Below are 22,345 nucleotides of genomic sequence, written 5' to 3'. Positions count from 1 at the left end.
TGTTTCCTTGGACAGCTTCAAAGAGCAGTGGGCACTGTCTGAAGTTCTCTGCTCAGTGTCCCCATCTGCTCCCTTGTTTTAAACCTTTGACCTGCACCCCTTGATCCTGTTTTTCATCATTTGTCCTAGAGATGTTAACTATTGGTTATTTTACTAGTTGATAGAATTTCCATCGACTACTCAATTAGTCAATAGGCACTTCCTCCTTTGAAATGTACAAGTGCCCCAGCAGGAATGTGAAATGCCAGGTGCAGCCTGGGGCCAGCAGGAAGTCCAGCTGACTCCAGGCTGCAGGCAGTATGCCAGCTTTGAAATGTACAAGAGTCCCCAGGGGCAGCTCTTGTGTATTGCAAAGTGGCAGTACAGCACAGAGAGTCCCCCGCTGACCCCGCTGCCAATTTGAAATGCCACATGGAGCCTAGGAGTCCTGAGCTGACCATAGTTCCGCACAGCATTTCCTAGAACCCGGAGGCAGCTAGAGACTCCCTAGGTGATCCCGGGTTCCGGGGAAATGATGTGCTGGATCCAGGGATCGTCTGTGTGGTGCTGCCACTTTGAAACACTGAGGCAGTGTTTCCAAGGGACAGCACCGCCACACAGCTCTTTTTTTCCCTTCTTCTCCCTCCACAAATTTTCCCCGGTGGCTTTTATTTTTCCTTGAAACATTTTTGTCCGTTTTTTTTAAACCATCTGGCAACCCCAGGGGTTAACTGCTCGCGAGGGTCAGTGCTGGAAAGCTGCAGCTCTGAGGCAGTTAGTTTTCGGAGAAGTGCGCTCCCTGGCCACGTGGTTCTGCAGAAGTTTGCGCTTGCCCTGAGGGCCTCCCAAAGACACGTACACTAGCCCTGAGGTGAATTAACACTGGGCGGTCGCTAGAGCTAGGGGCGTGTTCTGCCTTTTTGCGAAGGCTGGGGGTTGCCAGGGCAGGCCACGAGTCCCGCAGTTGGATCGTGGCAGCAAAGGCAGGCGGGCACGAGAGAGACTCGTGACCACCGCACACGCCCTTCGCGCCAACACACGGTTTGCCGTAACACAAGATGGCCGCCACCTGTGCGAATCCGAGATGGCGGCCCTGACACGTTCCGGACGGAAATTCCCAGTCGCGCTCAACTGGGATGGCTACATTGGGTGACGTCACGGGCCCCTACGCCTCTTCCTCGTCCGCTTTCAGACAGCAAGAACCCCTCCCGCTTACTCCTTCCTCCCTGCCACGGAAGTAATTGTTAGGTCACAGGTATCGTCACAGGACTTCCGTCCCAGCAAGCCCCGCCCCGCCCGTGAACATCTATTGGCCGGGCGCGGCAGGAAGTGATGGGCGCGGAGGGTCAGTGATTAGAGGGGACGTCAGTCGAACTCGGCAGTAGGGGTTGTAGCGAAGCCGGTTTGTGCTGGGGGTACCCCTCCCTGCCAGCTGTATGGGCACGGGGCGCTGCCCGCATCACCTCGCAGCGTTCCTGGGGACTGAGCTCATGGGGCGGGGGACCTGGACTTGGGGCAAGTGTTGGGGCTGCTGATCTGGGGTGCCTGGCTGTCGGGGGTATTGGCAAGTGTGTGTGTGGGGGGGGGTGCTGATCTGGGGTGACTGAGGGGCCCAAGGATGAGGAGCGTGGTCAACGCTGTTCTGGGATTGCCTGGAGAAAGTGGAGGGCGACTGGGAAGGAAATTGATGTAGGGGCTGTGGGGGATGGCAGGTCAGAGGCATGCTGATGTGGGGGTGTTTGGGGCTTGGGAGCAGGGGTAAGTGTGGGGCTGCTGCATCAGTGGATCTGTGTGAGAATGGGTAGGGAAGCCTGGCTTGGGTGAGGCGTGATGATCCTGTCTGCAGGGTCGGTAGGCATCCAGGGATGGTGATGAAGAGAGAGAGGAGGCGTGAGTAACTGCTGCGTATGCAAGGGAGTTGTCACAATGCAGTGATGAGCTAGGGCCCACTGTGGTGAGCACTTACCGCCCATGCACAAATTTAACTATGGGAGTAGAGGCAAGTGGCACTGTTGTAAGCAAAGTTGTTCAGTGTATAAGTGTTGACAGGATTGCTTTGGGCAAGTGATAGTAATTTCAGTGCTATGTATCAGTTCTTTGTCTGTACGTACCCAAGAGATGGGCAGTGTAAGGGTAAACTGTAATTCATGAAGTACTTTGAAAATGTGTACTCTACGTACTGAGGATTATTATTTCTCCTTTATTTTCAAAAGCTTAATCCTTTATGAGATCCCAAAATGAATGAAGAATCCAGTCCACCTGAAGAATTGCTCCGTGGCTTAAAGCTTTCTGATCAGAAATCATCAGAGAGCACCAGTCCTTTGACAGTTGGTTTCAAAGATGGACATTTTCAAAGAAACCTGGACCAGGGAGACAGGCATTCTTCTGCCAAAGAGGCTGGAGCAGCAGAGGAGTGCTTTCATGACTGTAAGGACTCCTTTGAGGTAAAGGAATCAGATATGGAACAGGAGAAGCATGCAGATTTAGATGAAGAATACTTATTAGAACTGGAAAAAAACATGCCAGAGGAAGAAAAACAGGTAACCTTTTTTGAGATTATCTGTTTTAATGTATTAACAATTTTTAAAATTCTAAACATTTTCTCTTTTTTTACATTCAATGTGCAAATTAAATTTATGAATGCTACTTTTAATGCTTTTAAAAAGAAACTGGCAAGTTAATTCACTTAACTTTTTTTGTATTATGAAGAATACCCTAAAGGGACAATGTCAGCTGAAAAAAAAATGCTTTCTGTGTGCTTTTTTTTTTAAGTGCTACATTGTCCTTCATTTTGCTTCTGCTTTCTGTGTGAATTTTTTTAATCTTTTTTTGCTATAAGTAATAACTAAGCCCATTATAACTACAAGACTGTTTTGCTTTTTCATTTTACTTTGTATATTTGACAGCAGTTTCACTGTTTTTGCTGTTTAAGACTATTCTCTAATCACTGACTGGGTAGAAAGAAACACTGCAAAAAAAAAAAAAATAGCATGATTACCCCCACTGTGGCTCTGCAGAATGGTGCTTATTGGCTAATCGTGTAATCAGTACAAATTGATTAGTCAGATAACTGCAATTTAACATCCCTAATATTGGGGGATGGAAAGAGTGTATTTGTGTGTGAGTGGGTACATCTACACAACAGCGTTATTTCAGAATAACTGACATTATTCCGAAATAACATAGTTTGCATCTACACTGCAAGCAGTTATTTCGACATAATGGTGAGCTGGAGGACTTCTTGTTCCAACTCCTGTAACTCTTATTTTACAAGGAGTAAGGGAAGTCAGAGGAAGAGTGCTCTTTCTCAGACTTCCTGCTGTGTAGATAGCTTATTTCACTTTTTGGCACTATTTCATCTTGAGCGATGGTCAGTTGTGTAGCTTAAGTAGCGTATCATATTTCGGCTTTAGCCCTGCTGTGTAGATGTGCCCAGAGAGACCTGGCTGGTGGAGAAATCTTAGGAACAGAGCACTGCCTCTTAAGACAGACATGCTTCTCAGTCACTCGTCATACTTCAGACTGGAGTGTGTTTCCCTCTCCCCAAACCCTGCTTTGCAGAGATGGGGTACAGAGGCAGGGGAAACCCTGACTTCAACACTCCTCTTTTTCCTTCTCTGCACAGCTAGCAGGAGGATCTTGGGAGCAGCTCAGCTACAGGACTGAGCAAAATGCAGGGAGGGGCAGCTGAACATATACTGCCTGCTAATCAGCTGAGTGGGCCAGATGCAGCCAGTGAGTTGTATTTTGCCCACCTCTGATGGAGACAATGGTGATATATTTTTTACTCTCGTTCTTGTTTTTTTAATGCCTAGCACAGTGGTAGGGGTCGGAATCCAATTTGATTATTAGGCTTCCAGGCACAGTACAAATAATTTAATAATATAGTTTGAAGGCTGTTTGAAAGTTCCTATAATGAATACCTAATTTCTAGTAAAAAATGAATAATAGAAATTAACCAGTAGGAAGAAGCTAAGTCTAGTGGCTGGAGAACAGGGTTGGGATTCAGGAGTTCCTCAAATGATTTCCTCTCCAGATTTGGGCAAATCACTTTACCCTTCTTGTTTCCATTTTTTCCATCTCTAGAATGAGCATTGGGAATGTTATTATTTGCCATCTACTTTGACATTGTCTAACAAAAGGTGCTACAGTAGTGCAAAATACTAGTGACTCTTCATTTAACGTCCTCCCAATTTGTGTTGTTTAGATGTTATGTCCCTGCACTTGGCATTGGCCACTGTCGAAAAACTGGACACGAGGGCTAGATGGACCTTTGGTCTGATGGGCATTCTTATGTTCTTATTTATCTATGTATTTAGAAATATCTGCCTACCTGTCCATCTCTGAGTCTGTTTGTTGAAGAATTCCTAAGCAGTGAGAGCTAGGACCCCCAAATTTGATACACTGCTTCCTCTTATCATAATTTAAAGCAAGGTAAGGGTTTGATTGTGCCAGGACAATGTCATGTGCCTGGAGTGGGACTGTTTCTTATAAAACCATACAGAAAAGAGACAAAATCAGGGCTGGCTGGGGGTACCCCTTCCCCTCATCCAGGACTGCTCTAGCCGTGAGCATTCCACCCACCATGTGCCCTGTAGGAAAGGGAGGATGCAAACTGAAGCGCCCCCCCCCCCCCCCCCCCCCGATTCATATGGGAACTCTGCTGGCTGTACCCTTTCATCAAGGAGCCGGGGAAAGGGCACTGTTAGTGATACTCTTCACTCTAGCTGGGGAGTGCTGGGGGTAGACAAACCTGAACCTGTCCCACCCAGGGGACAGGCAGCCCTTCCCCAGTTGTGCCCATTGCAGCTGTAGCGGCCATAAAGAGGCACTTCTGACCTGGCTCCAACCTACTGCGGGGTGGGATAGTTCTCTTTCCCCGGGCAGCCTGTGTACAGAACACCTAGGTGATTGCTGGAGGCGTAGCAGGGAAGGCATTTCCCCTGTCCAGGGATGGGGATCCTTTTCTGAGTCAGGGGCTGCTGACCCAGAGAAAAATCAGTTGTGGGCTGCACACAAGTGAGAAGTGGGAAAAAAACCCTTGCTATGGCCCTCAAAGACACTCCCCACATTCCCCTTGCATACCAGAGCCTAGGGAGACCCAGCCTAGTAGATTTTGTGTGCTTCAGTGCCATGGAGTGACTGGAGCACCTACGCAGGTTCCCAAACGCTGAGGGTGGCCCTGAGTGTCAGGGGCTGGTTCTAGGCAAGCCAAGGGCCACATCCGGGCCTGAGGTTCCCCGCCCCTGGAGTAAGGCATAGCACCTTTCTTAGAGGAGGTACCAGGGTCATCCATTAGGCTCAGCTGGCAGTATCCAACCCCAAGAACTGCCTGCAGTTGCAGCAGGAGTAGGGCACTTTGACCTCTTCCCTTCTCTTCCATGCTGCTTTTCCTAGGGTCCCACAGTGGTGTTTGGCTGTTCAGGTGCTATGAAATTTTCATGGGCCAAGTTCCTTCCTGGGACAGCATCCTCAGCTGGATATCCACGTTCCACCTACTAATGAGCTGCATCTCTGCCCCTACATGCACAGAGCAGGGAGGAGCACAGCCCTGCAATATTTTTTGTTTAAAACTTGCATTAAATTGTTTATACTTATGGGCTGTGTCTAGACTGGCAAGTTTTTCCGCAAAATCATCTGCTTTTGCGGGAAAAACTTGCCAGCTGTCTACACTGGCCGCTTGAATTTCCGCAAAAGCTCATGTAAGATTGTCAGTGCTTTTGCGGAAATACTATGCTGCTCCCATTCGGGCAAAAGTCTTTTTCCGGAAGACTTGCACAAAAGGGCCAGTGTAGACAGCAGAGATTTCTTTTCCGCAAAAAGGCCCCAATCGCAAAAATGGTGATCAGGGCTTTTTTGCGGAAAAGCGCGTCTAGATTGGCCACGGATGCTTTTCCGCAAAAAGTGCTTTTGCGGAAAAGCGTCCTGCTAATCTAGATGCACTTTTCCGAAAATGCTTTTAACGGAAACTTTTCCGTTAAAAGCATTTCCAGAAAATCATGCCAGTGTAGAAGGAGCCATGCTGTTTATGTATATAATGCCTTTTGTTTGGCAAAAAAAATTTCCTTCGGACTTAATCCCCCTTTTTCTTTTCTTTAATTCTTATGAAAAAACTGGGTTCAATTAACATAATCTTTCAGGAACATAACTAAAACATTAAGTGAGGAGTTACTGTATGTCTTTAAAAGCTAGAAAGATTCCTCGAAGAGAGGTATGAGTGGAGACAGCTTCTACCATAATCTTTCTTTTGTTATACAGGTATAATGCTGAAAGATTGAGACTTTATCTAGCATTGTTTAGTCTTCCAGCTTTAATTAATGAAGTAGAAGGAACATGTAATATGCTGGCACCATAATTGCAAGCTTGGCATTACTGGCACTAACTTTTTTAATATTCTATAGAGAAACTCTGTGAAAACAGTTTTAAATTATGACTTTAATTTCTGTAACAAAATATTGTTCTTGGTAGTTACATGGATTTCTCAAACCCTTCTTATATTAGCAATGAGTGGAAAATGATCCCTGGTAAGCGTGGAGGCCTAAGACAAAGCTTCTGCAAATTCAAACTTATTAGAAACCCTGTAAGCTGTAGTTCTGCTATGCTCAGCAGCAGCATGAAATTAACAAGATTCTAATCAGTTTTATTGATGCTGTTCAGATTTCAGTGATCATAAGAATCACCTCCCTTGTAGTGCAGCTTCTGTTTGGTAGAGCTATGCTGTAGAGATATATGCTATAGTTATTCCCAAGAAGGAAGGCCTAAATCAACAAGTCTCTAGAGAATTCTTTTTTCCTGACAGCCACTAATAGATTCTCAGTGATGCTAAGAGTATCTGAGACCCTTACTTTTTCTAACAGCTAGGGGGCTCTGGGTATGGCTACACTACAGAGTCTGTGTTACATCCAAACTGCAATTGTGTTCTTCTGAAAGTACATCAAAAGAACAGAGGGTTTTTTTTTCCGGCTTTGGTAATCCTCTTTGTATGAGGAAGAAGCCTTTTTCTGAAAGAGCTCTTTTGGAAAAAGGCGTGTGTGGACGGGGAAGTGGGAGTTCTTTTGGAGAAGAGGAAGGAAGGAAGCACAGGTGCCCTGGTGTCCACTCCATCCATAATAATCACAGCTTAAATGTCGCATAGCGTCCACAGTGAATGGATGCTATCTTTTGAAAAAGCAGATCGCTTTTTCAATGTGCTTTGTATGTGGACACTCTCTTTCAGAAGAAGTTTTTTCGGAAGATCTCTTCCAGAAAAAAGTTCTTCCGAAAGAAGCCTGAAGTCTAGACCTAGCCTCTGGAATGGAAAGAAAAAGCAGGGCCCGTGACCAATATTCAGGTATAAGTCCCTGCACCCTTTCCCCATTTTCATCTGTGTTTTTTCTGACTAGTGGGCTTAGTCTTGTAAATTGTTGGTAAATTCTTCAAACCCAGATTATTACTTTATTCTTAACAGGTATTTGAAACAATGGGTTACTGCATGTATGAACTTTATAATTCTGATAGCCCTTAAATAGTTTTTCAAAATTCCCTATGCCACCTTGTGGCCAGTGTGATAGCATGGGTCAGACCTGCCTTCTTGTTCCTGATTGAGCATCATTAAATTAACTTTAACAGATCTGGGCAAGTAGAATCCAACACAAACTAACAAAGTAGTATGTGCCCTTTAATTAACATCCCTAATTAACTGATTGCTCCTTATTAATGTGGCTCCAGGCAGTGGCAGGGGACTGCCTCAGCTGCAGGCAGTAGCAGGGGGCTGCTACGGCCATGGCACAGCCATGCCCACAGGTGAGGGACTGCTCCAGCCATGGGCAGTAGTAGTTGGTCCAGGCCCTGCCCTGCTGCGGCTGAACAGGGAGGGCTGCTCTGGCCTCCGCTGTTGCCCCAGACTCGCCGCGCGCTCTGGCCCTGCTACAGCCTTGGGGTTGGGAGCTGCTCCGGCCCTGCTGTGTGCTCTGGTCTGGCTGTGGAAGGGAGAGAGATTGCTTTAGCTGGCTCCACTGCAGCTGCAGGCGGGATCCAGCTGACCAGGCTGGTTAACTGGTTACTTTGTAAGTAAGCCAGTAAGCTGCTTGCTCACCTGGTAACCAGTTAACTTCTTACATCTCTACAGTTAATAAGGACCGCACCTGAGGATCCTGCTTCAGGGCTATTTCAGAGCTCCCAAACTTAATGCCCTCAAACACAGTCTCTGAGGATGGTCAGACTATCCTCTGTTCTTTTATGCTTCTCCCAGGGAGCTTCTTCCTAGCATACCTGCATTGCTCTCTGTTACTTAGTTCTTGTTTGAATAGTCTTCTGTGATTACAGCCAGGCTGCCAGCTGTAGAGTTCAGTGTGTCCCTTAAAGGGGTGCTACAAATGACATAAGTGAGTACTACTATGCATAAGTAATGGTTGCAATATCTGTCTTTAAATCTCTTGTGTAAGACCACAGAGGTAGCTGGAAGAAATCAAATTACTGCACCACAGGTTTCTGGGGAAAAAAATTATCTAAACACGTTTTTGTAGTATTTGAGAAACTTGGTGAAAGGGTAATCTAGTACTTGTGAGTAGTATTGCTCTCCAGGGATGTAAAATCCAGTTTAATTAGTTATCTGGTTAAATGTTAAGTGGTTGCTGGCTCCTGGCCCCTTTCAGGCCTGGGAGCCAGCCACTTCACGTGCAGGGCCTGGTGGTGCTGGAGCAGCTCTCCACTCACGGCGGGTCATGAGTGTGGGGTGGCTGCTCCCTGATAGTAGTTAACTATTACCCAGTAAGCATAGTTGCTGTCAAGCAGCAGGCTCACAAAGGAGATAGCTTAGTGAAGAATCTTTTTTCCTCAAATGATAGGGACCTATACCTCTTTTTGCAGCTGTAACATGAGAGAAGTTTGCATGTACACTCATGTGCAGTGCTGTGCTATCTTTGTTATTGGTCTCTCTGAATAAATTCTTCAGAGCAGGGGTTCTCAATTGTTTTCTTTCTGAGGCCTTCCCACCTCCAACATGCCATAAAAACCACCACTTATTTGCTTTGTTTATGACAGCCATGAGTTTAAATGAAATCACGATAACTTTGTTATCTGGGACTTTAACTGGCATTGCCCCCAGCCACAATACTGCTGCATCTTCAGGCACTCACGCTTGACTCTCACCTGTCAGCAGGCTGTTGCGGGGCTTCTGACCGCTGATGCTGACCTTTTTTCCCCTCCGCCTGCCTTGAGCTGCTGGGAGCCAGATCCACCAGTAGGGGGCAGAGGGAGAACAATAAGCTTTGTTGTATGGCACATTCAATTAACTGACAACCCTGTTTCTCGTGAGTGTCGAATAACACAGCTTTAAGCTTTCACTGGACGAGGCAATTAGGTACCTAAAGCAACATCTATATTGGGGATTGCCGCTCCAGAAGTCGATCTTCTGGTGTTCGATTTAGCGGGTCTAGTAAGGACCTGCTAAATTGAATGCTGAGGGTGCCCTCAGTGATGCTGGTACTCCTTAATTCTCACAAGAAATAGGGAAGTTGATGTGAGTGTTTCTCCTCTTGACCTCCCGCTGTGGGGATGGTGCCAAAGTTCTGATTAAGGTACTCCACTCCTGCTACACAATTAATATAGCAGGAGTTGCACATCTTAATTCTAATAGAGATGTAGCCATGTTAGTCTGGTCTTGCTGAAACAAAAGACAGGACTATGCAGCACTTTCAAGACTAACAAGATGGTTTATTACAGTGGTCCCCAACCTTCTGAGGTTGTCGGGCACCAGGGGGTGTGGCCGTTCGCCCACCAGGCGCCAGGGGGCGGGGACACTTGTGCGCCTGGGGGCGGCCCCCCCCATAGCCATGTGCCCAGGGCGGTGCCCCCTCCAAGGGCTGCGCGCCCGGGGCCGGCGCTCCTCCCCCCCCCCCCCCCCCCCCGCAAGCGTCCCGGGGCCGGTGCTCACCGTGCGCCATGTGCCCGGGGCCAGGCCAGCCCCAAGCACCTGGTGGGCACCGTGTTGGGGACCACGGGTTTATTAGGTGATGAGCTTTCATGGGCCAGACCCGCTTCCTCAGATCAAATTGTGGAATTTTCTTCCGCAATTTGATCTGAGGAAGTGGGTCTGGCCCACGAAAGCTCATCACCTAATAAACCATCTTGTTAGTCTTGAAAGTGCTGCATAGTCCTGTATTTTGTTACATCTTAATTCTAACTTATCCTCTAGTGTATTCCTGCCTAAATGTGTCTTAGAAAAGCCAGCCCCTTGCCAAGATCAGTGCTGGAGATATATTAGCCCAGGTGCTCCAATCAAGGAAATAACCTTTGGGTTTTTTAGAAGGTCTATCCTCTAGTGTGGCAGACAGGGCTTGGGAAGGCAGAAGATGAAATACATGATTTTGTAAATTAAAATAGGGCATTTAATTGCATGGTTTTTTTGTTTTGTTTATAAATGTGGCTTCATATGTATGATGAAGAAATGTAAATTGAATACCTATTTTGTTAGTGCCAAGTCATTAACGCACCACTCATAAGTTATTGTCACTACTTAGGTTTTTTTTTTTTTTTTTTTTTTCCAGCATGATTAGTTGATTTATTTAGTCTTATTTTTCAGGGGGGTTTCTTTTCACTTCTCTGGAAAGTATGATTGCTAATAAGTTGAAAATCTTAGCATACAGATGTAAGATACAGATTATATAGCTTTTGTATGCTGCTGTGAAATGGCTATTATGCTTCCTTTTTGAAAGTCTTCTTTACCGGTCTGAAGGTTTGCTTCATCACCCCTACATTTCACGTTAACAGGCATGCCTATTGTTTGTCAGAGAACCCAAGGATTTAATGGGCATGGAGAACTGAGCTCATCCACTCATTCCTGGACTGTAAGCAGTATATCCAGGAGATGAGCAGTGAAAAAGATACTTAATATATTTATTCTGTTAATAAACAGAAGATCCATGCCTCAAGAATTTTCTAACAAGTCTTATTACTGATAACCAGTGTTCCCTCTAAGGTCATGCACAAAACATTCTGGACCCAGAAGGTGAGTTGGCTGCTCCCATGGCTGGGGCCGTGTGCTAGGTGGAGTCAGGGACGGGGCTGCCACCGCAACTGCTGGCAGTTACTGTGCGATACATTAGCTCTTGCCCCTTCTTCTGCCCTGTTACACAGCTAGCAGTAACAATATATGTATTGTTAGTAACTGATGGGTGCCACGATGGCACACATCCAAACAAGCTCACATGACATCAGTATTGGCGCACAAGACAAAACTTGCTTCACTCATGGATGGAAAATCTTAGAGGGAACACTGCTGATAACTGCAGTAAGCCTTGTGATTGACCTGTGTACCATACATCTATGGTGAAATTCAGATGCTTGGATATGACACAGCAATGACTTTATAAGACTGCAGGTGGAAGCAGACAGCTGCTAAATACTGATTTATAATCAGGAAATAGAATTTGAGGCTGAGAAACTATGTATTTTATATATCCTTTGCTGATAGAATCTCATTCTGTGTTAGCAATTTACTTCTTCATGTTCTTACCAGAGAGTGCGTTAGACCCAAAGATGTATTTTCATATTGTATAAATAGCCTCTAAGCGAGGAGAGGCAGAACACATGCTCTTTTTGTGCCTTTGTCAAAAATGGATCCAAGTATAGTACACTAGCAAGGAGAAAGCAATCCCTCCAATAAAATATGTAAGAAAAAACAAAGGGAATTCAGTGAAAGAAGTAGAGTATTGCTGAGTGGGGAGTATTGTAATTTGGCAAGGCAGGTGCCTACTAACTGTGACAGTTGAAGGATAAATGTAGGGATTTAGCTTCTCATGCTGTAAATCTGACCCCTATAGATTAAAGAAGCATCAGTTGTTTTCTTTCAACAGCAAACTTGCTTACTTTGCATATCTATCTGTTTTTTGTTTAAAAACAATAGTGAAGTTCATACAACTTTACTTTGATGGCCTTTCCCTTGGACTTTATACTCTTTTTGTCAGGAAACCTAGTTACCTTTTTCCCATTTCTCTGGATCAGTCTTAATTTTCAGTCTCCCTTTTGCCGATTCCCACACCGGTTTAGACTGTGATTCTAATGCCTTTAAAACTTGAACCATAATAACTACTTTTCAGTTCCCATTTCAGTTTTCTTAGTGAGAGGCTTTCTTTGATCATAACATAAGGATCAGTTGATTAGTTTGTAAGAAGTAACTTAATATCCTTAATGGCTTTTATTCTTTTAAATCTCAGTTCATGAATCCAAAAAAAAAATTCCTGTCACTGGTATATTAGAACATAAAACCATAAGAATGACCATACTGGGTCAGACCAAAGGTCCATCTAACCCAGTATTCTGTCTGTCGACAGTGGCCAATGCCACTCCCAGAGGGAGTAAAAACAACAGGTAATCATCATGTGATCCCTCTCTTATCATCCATTTCCAGACAGAGGTTAGGGACACCACTCCTACCCATTCTGGCTAATAGCCATTGATGGACCTAACCTCCATGAATGTATCTAGCTCTTTTATGAACCCTGTTAAAGTCCTAGTCTTCACAACATCCTCTGGAAAGGAGTTCCACGGGATGACTGTGCACTTCTTGAAGAAAAACTTCCTTTTGTTTGTTTTAAACCTGTTACCTATTAATTTCATTTGGTGACCCTTAGTTCTTATCTTATAGGAACAAGTAAATAACTTTTTCTTATTTACTTTTTCCACACCAGTCATGATTTTATAGGCTTCTGTGATATCCCTTCTTAGTCACCTCTTTTCTAAGTTGAGAAGTCCAATTAATTTGATATGGTTCATAAATTTCCCTGTTCATAGGCTTTCTTTGGATTACTCTTTTATGAATAACTTAATAGAGTGCAAGTCAGAACAGTTATACCTGATTTAGTGATCATATTAATAAACTCTCAGAAAAAACAAGGTGTCATGATATGGTTTTTTTTCTCCTTCTGTTTCCCACCCTTCCCCAAATAGAGCATTCTGAAAGTCCATTCTGACCCACTTCTGTTACAGATTGAAGAACAGGCAAGCAAGCTACCCTGAAACTGCTAGAGTCTTACTCTGAAAATAAGGCAGTGGGATGACGTTCTGCAAAATGTGTCCCAAGGACAAGTCACTACCAATTTTTTCCCTTTACAAGGAAAGAAAATTGATGGGACTCAAAACAGTTTTGATGTGATGACTAGTCACTTTGCAGTTGTTACTCATCTGAGCGGGAAGCACAGTTTAAAAAGCAGGAAGCATACAGCTTCATGTTTTCCAGCATGGTCATTGCCTTTTAATTGTGAAGTTTAGAGCCAAATATTGTTGGCTTATTATATACTGATTCCTGACTACAGGTTTAACCTCTCTAGTCCGGCAGTCTATGGTCTGGCAACATCCATGGTCCAGCATGATTATAGTTAGCTGGATGTCCGCTTACCATGGGTATGGCCAAGTTTCCTGCTGTTCCATAAAGTTTGTTTACAGCCACCAGTCCTGACTCTGTGTTCTGTGCTGTTATTTAGTTCTAATTTACCACTATATTATGTTCTAAGAGCCCAGTAAGTAGTGGAAGTGTTGGCCGAACTAGAGAAGTTCAACCTGCACTTTGTTGACTTTTGTAAAATCTCTGTGAGAAGCATGAACAGTAGAGAATATATCTTTCTCTTCTATTCAGCATCCATACATCAGGAAAAGACCTTGCATATGCTGCTGTTCCTTTAGCATTCCCTTCCGACAGGATTCAGCCTTCAGAAGTAGTTGTCTAAATAGGCCAGCCGAGTCCTGAAGTAGAAAAGGATTTACTGTATACAGTTATGTGCCAACTTACTTTAAGTGCCCAATTGTTCACCTTGCATTCATGCTTGAGTGCTGCACAAGACCTTGTGCATACCTGGCATTTCTCCAGTATGGACCTTTGAAAGATAATGCAGGTGATTGGATGATGAGCAGTACTTTTAGTATCTCACTGTGCACAGGGCTTGTAAATGGCAAAGTAGAACATTGGGGAGCACGCATCATTGATGAGTGTGAACTTATTTGTGATTTGAAAACTGTATGGTGTTCCCCTAAGTCTGCTCTGTGAAAACTGGTGTGGCTTTTGGATTATCATTGGAGTGTTGGTGGTTGAGAACTGTTTTCCAAGGGAAAGCAGATAGTAGAAAGAGCCCCTCTCTTTCTATTGGGTTTGAGTCTGCTTCTTGGCACAGCTGTGAAACGATGCAGCTTTCTACACTAACTACTATATTTAGCTGTTTCCAAGGAGATGTACTGCAGTATATTGATAATATATTAATCCTCGATTTACACAATCTGCAAGGAAGGAAACTACTCCTTTCTCCAGTATTGGCTTTTAAATCACTCAATGAGTTGTAGTTTATAAGCTTTCAATTTGAGCACTCTATGTGTATTTGTGTGTGCATGCACGTGAGAATGAGAAATCAGTGGTCAAAATGATCGCTTGCCTCAGATTATAAGGAGCTGCACTTTGTCTCTTGAATCTCAGTTGTCTTGTATCCTTACCTTATGATATTTTGTTTTTTGTTTCCATGAGCTATATTTGTGTGTGAAGTATTTCTTAGTGATCATTTGGAGATGGTTTGGTTGCATCCTTTTGTATTTGCAATGATAGATAAAGGCATTCATGCCAATCACGTATGTCAACAGTGCTGTAAAAATATTCATGGTTGAAAACACCTGCCATTTTCACCATCTACTGGAAACTTCTCCCAGCTTTTGAGTTTGATGGTTGTTTAGTCCTCTTGAGCAGTGCTAAGAGATACAACCGTGGTCCCCAACCCAGTGCCCGCGGGCGCCATGGCGCCCGCCGGGCCCTTTACGTGCGCCCGCGGAGCAATCTGGGCTGACCCCGCCCCCAGGCATGCTGCAGGTGCCAGCCCCGGATGCATGGCTGGCCCCGGGTGCACCCGTGCCAACCCTTGGCCCCGGCCCCGGGGGCACCGCACGTGCCTTTGCCGGCCCCGTGGAACCTGGGCAGCCGGCGCCGACCTCGGGCGTGTGGCGCATGCTTGGCCCCGCCCCCAGTCACGTGGCCTGTGAGCGACCCCGCCCCCGTACGCGCAGTGCATGAGCGGCCCCGCCCCCAGGCGCCCGGCAGTCCCAAAACGTTGGGGACCACTGAGATACAACAAGGAGAAGGTAGGCTTACTAGGACAAGAAATGCCTTTAATTGTATCAATGACATGTTTTTCAGCATTTAGTTGCTCATAAGAAAAGAATCTTTTTCATAATAAATCTATTCCATGACAACAGTATCACATTTGGACTAATCTGTTATCTCTGCTACATTTTAAATGCACTTTCTGCATGCATTTGATATTGGACCCTCCTTGTCAGGCTTCACAGCCATCTGATTATAAATTTCCTGGGCAAGATGTCTCAAACTATAACTTACAGGATTTTGCTGTCTAGGCATGTCTTATGCACCAGTTTGAATGGAATGAAATTAAATGGCACTGAAAATACTGTTGCCCCCAAAGAAGCAGCAAATAGTAAATACCAAAATGCAGACTTTTATAAACATATTTTTCAAATGTTCTTTGTATATATTTTAGTTTATATATCGTAGCCTTTTATGCCCCTATTCAGTGTGACAATACAGCCAACATATATACAGGTAGTCCCTGGGTTACGTACAAGATAGGGACTGTAGGTTTGTTCTTAAGTTGAATTTGTATGTAAGTCGGAACTGGTACATATTGTAGGGGACACTCTAGCCAAACATTTCTCCAAAGCTCAGTTTTATTCTCCCACACCTCACTTCCCTCAGTCCTTTATTCTCAAGCTGAGGTGTCTGCTGAGAAAAGCCGCTCCCCATCTCCCTGGTCTGCTGGGTGGGGTGCTAGCTTCGCGTCTCCCTGGTCTGCTGGGGGGAAGCAGCTAGTGCGGGGTTGCCTCACCCTGTTTGTAAGTAGGGATCCGATGTAAGTCGGATCCATGTAACCCGGGGACTGCCTGTATAGTAAATTAACAGGATACAGGAAAAACACCTTTGTAGCTGTCCGATTCTCCCTGGTTACTTTTCACTCTTATTTGATTTCATTTCATTTGACTTCATTTCGTAGTAATACAGAACTGCAGCTGACCTACTTATTCATTTCTGTTAAATACTGTGAGACACTGTGTAGTTCTCTGATCTTTTGCAGAAAAGAAGGAAGGAGAGCACAACATTAAAGGAAAAAGGAAACAAGCAGTTTAAGGAAGGAGGTGGGTTAATGTTCTTTTAACAAAATAAATTCTGAAATTAATGATTACTTAAGTCCGCAGTTAGATATTGTGGTAAGCACAAAGGTGTGGGGCTCTGTGTGTGTGTGTGTGTGTGTGTGTTTGTGTGTGTATTTATTTTTATATATACACATACTTCACCATCCCTGAATCTCGTTTCCCCTCCGTCAAAACCATCAGCATAGACACTAGAGACTAAAAAGTACTTAGTGGAATGCACACCAAACGCAAGTATAAATTTACTTAGAGAAATGATCCCAGGGAAATGGATACTTGCCAACAATTAGATTAATGGTGGGCTGTGTGTGGCCCTTTGGGGTTCTATGTGTGGCCCGCGAGACATTTGGCTTACCATTGCCCATGCGCAAGGTTGCCAGAATTTGCTGGTTTCCGTGTACATAGTAACACTGGTAGGAAAAAATACTAAAATGACACGTATGTAAAGCAAGGGCATGTGAAATGATGCATACTGATTGCACACAACATTGACTGAGAGAGCCGTGTGCTCCCTCTGCATTCAATCTTGCGTCTAATTGCGATGACAGTGGCACTCATGTGGCCCTCTCAGTAACGTAGTTGCCCATCGCTGAATGATATGGTTGCTTGCTTCCAGCATAGCTCACTAGAGAAAACTTTCTATTCTGGAGGATAGAAATTTTGTGACATAATAGGTAAGGAAAATGTATTGCTGGAAGGTACAGGAGAGGAGAAAAAAACTACTCTTCTGTGTCCTTAACTTTTCAAAAAGTAAACAGTTATTTATAACAAGCATCTTCTTCCTTCACTTGCCCCTTGCTCTGTTAAGCTTGGGTACAGGTGTGTCTTCAAGGCATTAGCTAGAGAAGAACTGTTCTTTAAATAGGTTTAGCATCTCTCATCATATCAAGTTGCTTATCAGCACCTCTCACAGCCTAGATGTCATGTGACTTTTAAATCAGTAATGGGGAGGCTTCATTTAAAGAAAAAATGTTTTTATGTTGAGATTACATTTTCTTTGAAGTTAAAAAGAGAAATATAAAGTTTGGAAGTGGCACAAGACTAGAAATAATAGCATTGGGACAAGGTTTTGGCATTTTAACTAGGTAATAGTTGCTGGTTTAAAATGACAAAACTATTGCCATCGGTACATATATTAATTTAGCAAGACACTTTTTCTGAGAGCAACAGAGTCTTGCTTTTAGTATAAAACTGGTGTTGCTTCAGATATTGAGGAATGTTTTTCCAGAGATGTTAAGCTATATGTCACTCACTAATTCTACCAGCAAATTAAATGAACATGGTTTTTTTTTTGGTTTTTTTTCTCTCTTCAATCTTCAGAATATGGGGAAGCAGAAGACTCCTATACAAAAGCTGTACAAGTTTGCCCAGCCTGCTACCAGAAAGACAGGTCTGTTTTGTTTTCAAACAGAGCTGCTGCAAGAATGAAACAGGTGAATGTACTTTCCAAGTATTTTGAAAATAAGACTCAGTGAATAAGCTTGCCTAGTTTTACAACAAGCTACATGAAAAGACTCGGGAAGTCAGTACAGATTGAATTGATACAGAGGCAGCAGTGCAGAGTGGCAAGGGGCTCCTCAGGAGTGGGGCCGCAGCGCACTCGCTGCCGGTGTCAACTCTGGCGACTATAGAATAGTTGAGTAACTGATAAGAATTCATGAGATTCATTGACTGTTCAATTAAATATCAGTTAACATCCCTAGTTTAAGGCGTCATAGAAAAGCATACACATTTTCTACACCGTTTCTATACAAGCCATAGGTATGTTGCTTAATAAACTGGCTGCTAAAGAAGTGGAATCAAGAATTTAATAGTAGAAAGCAATATCTCCTTCTGTTACTTTTTAAATGTATTCTAAATAGAGACACATTTTTCCCTCCTTCTCCTCGTCCCCATCAGTTGTTTACAATACCAGAGAGAGAACTTGCCTGACTGTTCACCACACAGGGACAGACTTGGGGATAGAAAACATTGTGACAGTTTCTAATATTAAGATTATTCTGTCGTATAGCTGATAGTAAGTGCCAGAAAGTTAGCAGAATGGTTTTGCTCAATAGAACCACCAAGACTACTTCTGTGAAATGAGATTCTCTAAGCAACTGCTGCAATATCCTCTCCAGCATGAATGTTATCAGAGCATATAAACAGAAAAATATCCTCAAAATCCAGATGTTAATAATTCACATCACTGGGGATCTAAACCAGTAACTGCCAAAGTATATCGGGGAAAGAGTTAGTTGGATATAGAGAATTAGTGTCAACTCCTTATAGAATTACAGCTTTTGGTTAGGCTAAGCCTAGAGATGTGAAGTATCCTTGTTTTAAAGGACCTGCACAATAGCTTATGGTCAGTAATTTTTTAAGTTCTGCCTACTATAGATATGTTTATTCACCAGGTATTTTAATCAGACATTTCTTGAAAGACCAGCTGGTGCCTTAGGGGGAAAAAAACACTGAGCAGCCATCCTCTCTTGCATTGTATCTCATTCTCAGTCTCTGTTACTTCCATTATTGCATACCCTCTCATATCTCATTGCAGGTTAAGGCAAAGCAAATGTTCACTAAAATATAGTCCTTTTCACTTGAAGATGTCTCCTGCATTGCTTTTGGGAGATCATTGTATATGAATGAAGATAGCAAGGGATTGAGTTGGGAGTATGGTATGGGGGAAGTGTGGGCCTCTCCTTTCAGCTCAACTCTCCAAGCAGCTGGACCAGATCCCAGTTGTGGGGAGAAGTGCAGTAGACACTTCAGTTGAATAGAGGCCTGCAAGAGTGTTTCAGCCTTTTACACACTGCTTTGTGGGAGCTGCTGCTGAGTGCAAATTAGATGAGTATGCAGTCACATGACTCAACATCACAGGATGACTCTGACACTAGCTGCTGTCACAGAAAGCTGGTATCTTTCTGTCTTGTATGGTATTAGCTTTACGCTAGAGAAGTCTAAGGGTTTTAATGGGTATCCTACTCTCTCTAAATGTTTAGAGTCCCTGCTGGCACTTACAAGTATGTATTCAGTTATATCACTAGAAATTAAGTAAACAAAATTAACATTATTGATTTGGTTTTAGGACAAGACAGAAGCTGCCCTGACAGACTGCAGTAAAGGTACGATCCTTTTTCCTGATTCTGAACATGCTGCTCTTGTGCAGTGTCACTGGTTCAGAAATCATGCTAGTCAGTAGGGCTGCATAATGCAGCATTTTTTAAAATAACTCCAAGGAAGGTGATGGTGAAAGGAGCAGGAATCTTAGATTAACTTTACAAGTCAGGCTTTTACTGTCTGAAATATCCTTTCTCCATTGCAAATAACAATAGTGTTTGCAGTGTGATAGTAGCAAAATCTTTATACTAGAAGCTGCCCTTTTTTCTTCACCTACTCTCGTAAGCACAACCCAGATCTTTAAATCTTAGGAGTTTTAACCTTGAAGTGCAAGGAATTATGTGGTCCCTTAGAATTAAGGCATTACCAAATCCCTTTGTCTAAGTCTTTTACATTATTGCTGAGCTCATGCTCTCTTGTGTGGCCTAGTTTTATCGGGGTACCTCTTGATGAAATCTGTTCAGCTGTGTGCTATTGCATCCACCCACATGTAAATTCCCAGATGACTGATCTTGGATGTGTGTCTCTTTATGACAGCTGAGAGAAAAGTCCAGTCTTACCAATCAGAGAACAAATTCAGTGGCTGAATGCTTATACAATAATCATTTTTATAAGTGTTACAAGTATATTTGTACCACTTAGCTTTCTTCATTTTTTTTTTTTTAATGCTTTGGCTAATTCTGTATTGGATGAAAGGAAATCAATCAGTTGTGTAATATTACAAGATTTAAACTTTACCATCATTAGACAGTCTCTAGGGGATTGGCTCTCAAACTGCAATGCAACACCTAGAGCATAGCAATGCAGTTCACACCATTCTGCATCTTGCTGACTGCAGCATTGTCCTTGTCCCACTGAAAAGAAGAAACCAGCTATGTTTTACGAGAATATTTTGGGCTGCATTGCTTGCATTACATTTTTTTTCCTGGCTTTTCATTGCTTGTTTCTGTGTTGAAAACTGGGTGGAGAAATGTCTTGAGGGAATGCTTATTAGCAGGTTACTGTTGTACAGAAGCAAACTGTTTAACATTCAGTCCCAGCTTCCCCTGTAATCATAGTCATGGCTGTCAAGAGAATAAGGAGATGGAAAAGCACAAATTGAATCAGTGTTTCTTTGGTAGTTTCTAGAGTTAGTCTAACCATTCATTTATAGGAATTGAGCCAGATTTAGTGTGTTATCAGTGTAGATTCAGAAACACTTCAGTGGAGTTACATTTGACTTATACCACTAGATGAAGAAAATTCCATCTTCAGGGCTTCTCTCTGTCTAAAACTGATATCCTTTTATCTTCCAGATCATGTGTTTATGGTACTCTGAAAAATATATTACAAAGCCAATATATTTGAAGTTTCCAGAATAATTATTATATATAATGTAAAGAGTACCCCAAGTCCAGGTCCCTTCCAGCTGACTTCTACTGTGTATCCCATAAGTGCAGTGAGAAGTTCCAGAATGCATAAAGCACAGAAATGAGTACCAAGGGATACCTGCTCAGAATTTTGCGCACTTACTTTGCATAAAATCCATGCTTCCATGAATCTGAGAAGTTGACCATATGTATGCAATTATTGCATACTGTCTAATATTCTCCAGTTAGTATGCAAAAACAGTGTGAATTAAACTTCCAGTATAGACAATGCAGATGCAAAGAATCCTCTTTGATTCTTTCCCTTACAAATGTAGTAAATAGTCCCCCTATAAGAATATCTCAAATTAAACTGGTGCTACACTTGATTTTAATAAATAAAAATAAAAACTGCATGCTAAATCTTGAAGTTAATGGTTGATGTTTTTATGTATTTACTTGATCATTGATTTGAGGGAGTATAGAAGTACTCCATAAAACATATCACTCTGTTTTAATTTTCCAGCGATTGAACTAGATCCTAACTATATCAGGGCTCTGCTGAGGAGAGCAGAACTGTATGAAAAAACAGAAAAACTAGATGAAGCCCTGGAGGATTATAAAACAGTCCTAGAAAAGGATCCATCAGTGCATCACGCAAGAGAAGCTTGCATGGTAAGTATTTACACCATACTTAAGATTGATCATAACATTTACATATGCAATGTAGTGATTCTACTTTAGCAAGCTGCTTCACTCGTTGAGATTAACTTAATTCTCACTAGTGATGCACGTAGGCTTAATTCTCAGATCATGTTATATTCATGATAGCCAGATATTTATCCTTTTTCACTCAAGGTATAAACTATTCACTTACATCATGTTGACATTAATTGATCTGTAGTAACGTTGCAACTAAATTTTGTCTTTGTAACTCTGAAAATGTTGGGTTTCACTCATTCTTTCTTTTCATGCCTTCCTTCTACCCCCTTCCATGACATTATATAAAAAACATACATTTGTTACAATTTATATCTACTTAAATAGTTCCATACTATGCTAACCTTTATAAATGGTTCAGAGGGGTAGCCAAGTTAGTCTGTAATAGGAAAAACTTAAAAAATAACAAATAGTCCAGTAGCACCTTAAAGACTAACAAAACATGCAGATAGTATCATGAACTTTCGTGGGCAAAACCCACTTCTTCAGATGACCAGAGTGTAATAAGTCCAGATCCAAGGATAAATAAGGGAAGGCAAGGGAGGAAAAAGGAGAGGGCAAGAAGAAAGAGACAGTTACAAGAGGCTCTTAAGAACTATTAGCACCACCGTTGATTGGATAAGTCATTAAAAGGTGGAAGATAGTGTGTGAGCCACTCTATATCCCAATTCAGCCCATTTGCATAAGAATTAAACTTGTGAATTAAGTTCTAATCCTTCTTTGTGTATTTGGCTTGTGGTATTGGTTTGAAACAAAAAGGCGACTTTGGAGATCAATTAATGAGTGTCCAGGAATATTAAAGTGTTCTCCAACAGGTTTTTGTGTATTATTGCCTTTTTGAATAACTGATTTGTCCGTTAATTCTTTCCCATAGAGACTGTCCAGTTTGGCCAATATACAGTAAAACTCCATTGGTCCAGCATCCAATGCTCCGGCACTCCTGATGGTCCGGCACCATCGGGAACCTGGAAGTGCTCCAGGCATCCGGACAATTGGAGCTGCTCTGTGCCCGGCTTCCTCGA

At 43.0% G+C, this 22,345-nt stretch overlaps 1 protein-coding gene across 5 annotated transcripts in view; it reads left to right on the top strand.

Moving 5' to 3' along the window:
- The first annotated feature begins 1,171 nt into the window (after positions 1 to 1,171).
- The window catches only part of TTC1 (tetratricopeptide repeat domain 1), a 92,333-nt gene continuing 71,159 nt past the window's right edge, over positions 1,172 to 22,345 (top strand). For 3 of the 5 annotated variants that reach the window (XM_025178503.2, XM_025178504.2, XM_006137151.4), the window contains exons 1-6: positions 1,331 to 1,494; positions 2,193 to 2,519; positions 16,080 to 16,140; positions 17,476 to 17,588; positions 19,226 to 19,262; positions 21,130 to 21,278. In XM_025178503.2, coding sequence (XP_025034288.2) covers positions 2,217 to 2,519; positions 16,080 to 16,140; positions 17,476 to 17,588; positions 19,226 to 19,262; positions 21,130 to 21,278 — 663 coding nt within the window. In that variant the 5' untranslated portion in view covers positions 1,331 to 1,494; positions 2,193 to 2,216. Of the gene's footprint in view, positions 1,495 to 2,192; positions 2,520 to 16,079; positions 16,141 to 17,475; positions 17,589 to 19,225; positions 19,263 to 21,129; positions 21,279 to 22,345 lie in introns of all 5 variants that reach the window. The other 2 variants (XM_006137152.4, XM_006137153.4) reach the window with 2 other exon arrangements.

This window comes from Pelodiscus sinensis, chromosome 17 (genome assembly GCF_049634645.1).
Source record: "Pelodiscus sinensis isolate JC-2024 chromosome 17, ASM4963464v1, whole genome shotgun sequence".
In the NCBI taxonomy this organism is placed as follows: Eukaryota; Metazoa; Chordata; order Testudines; family Trionychidae; genus Pelodiscus; species Pelodiscus sinensis.
This window is presented reverse-complemented; position numbering and strand designations above follow the sequence as displayed.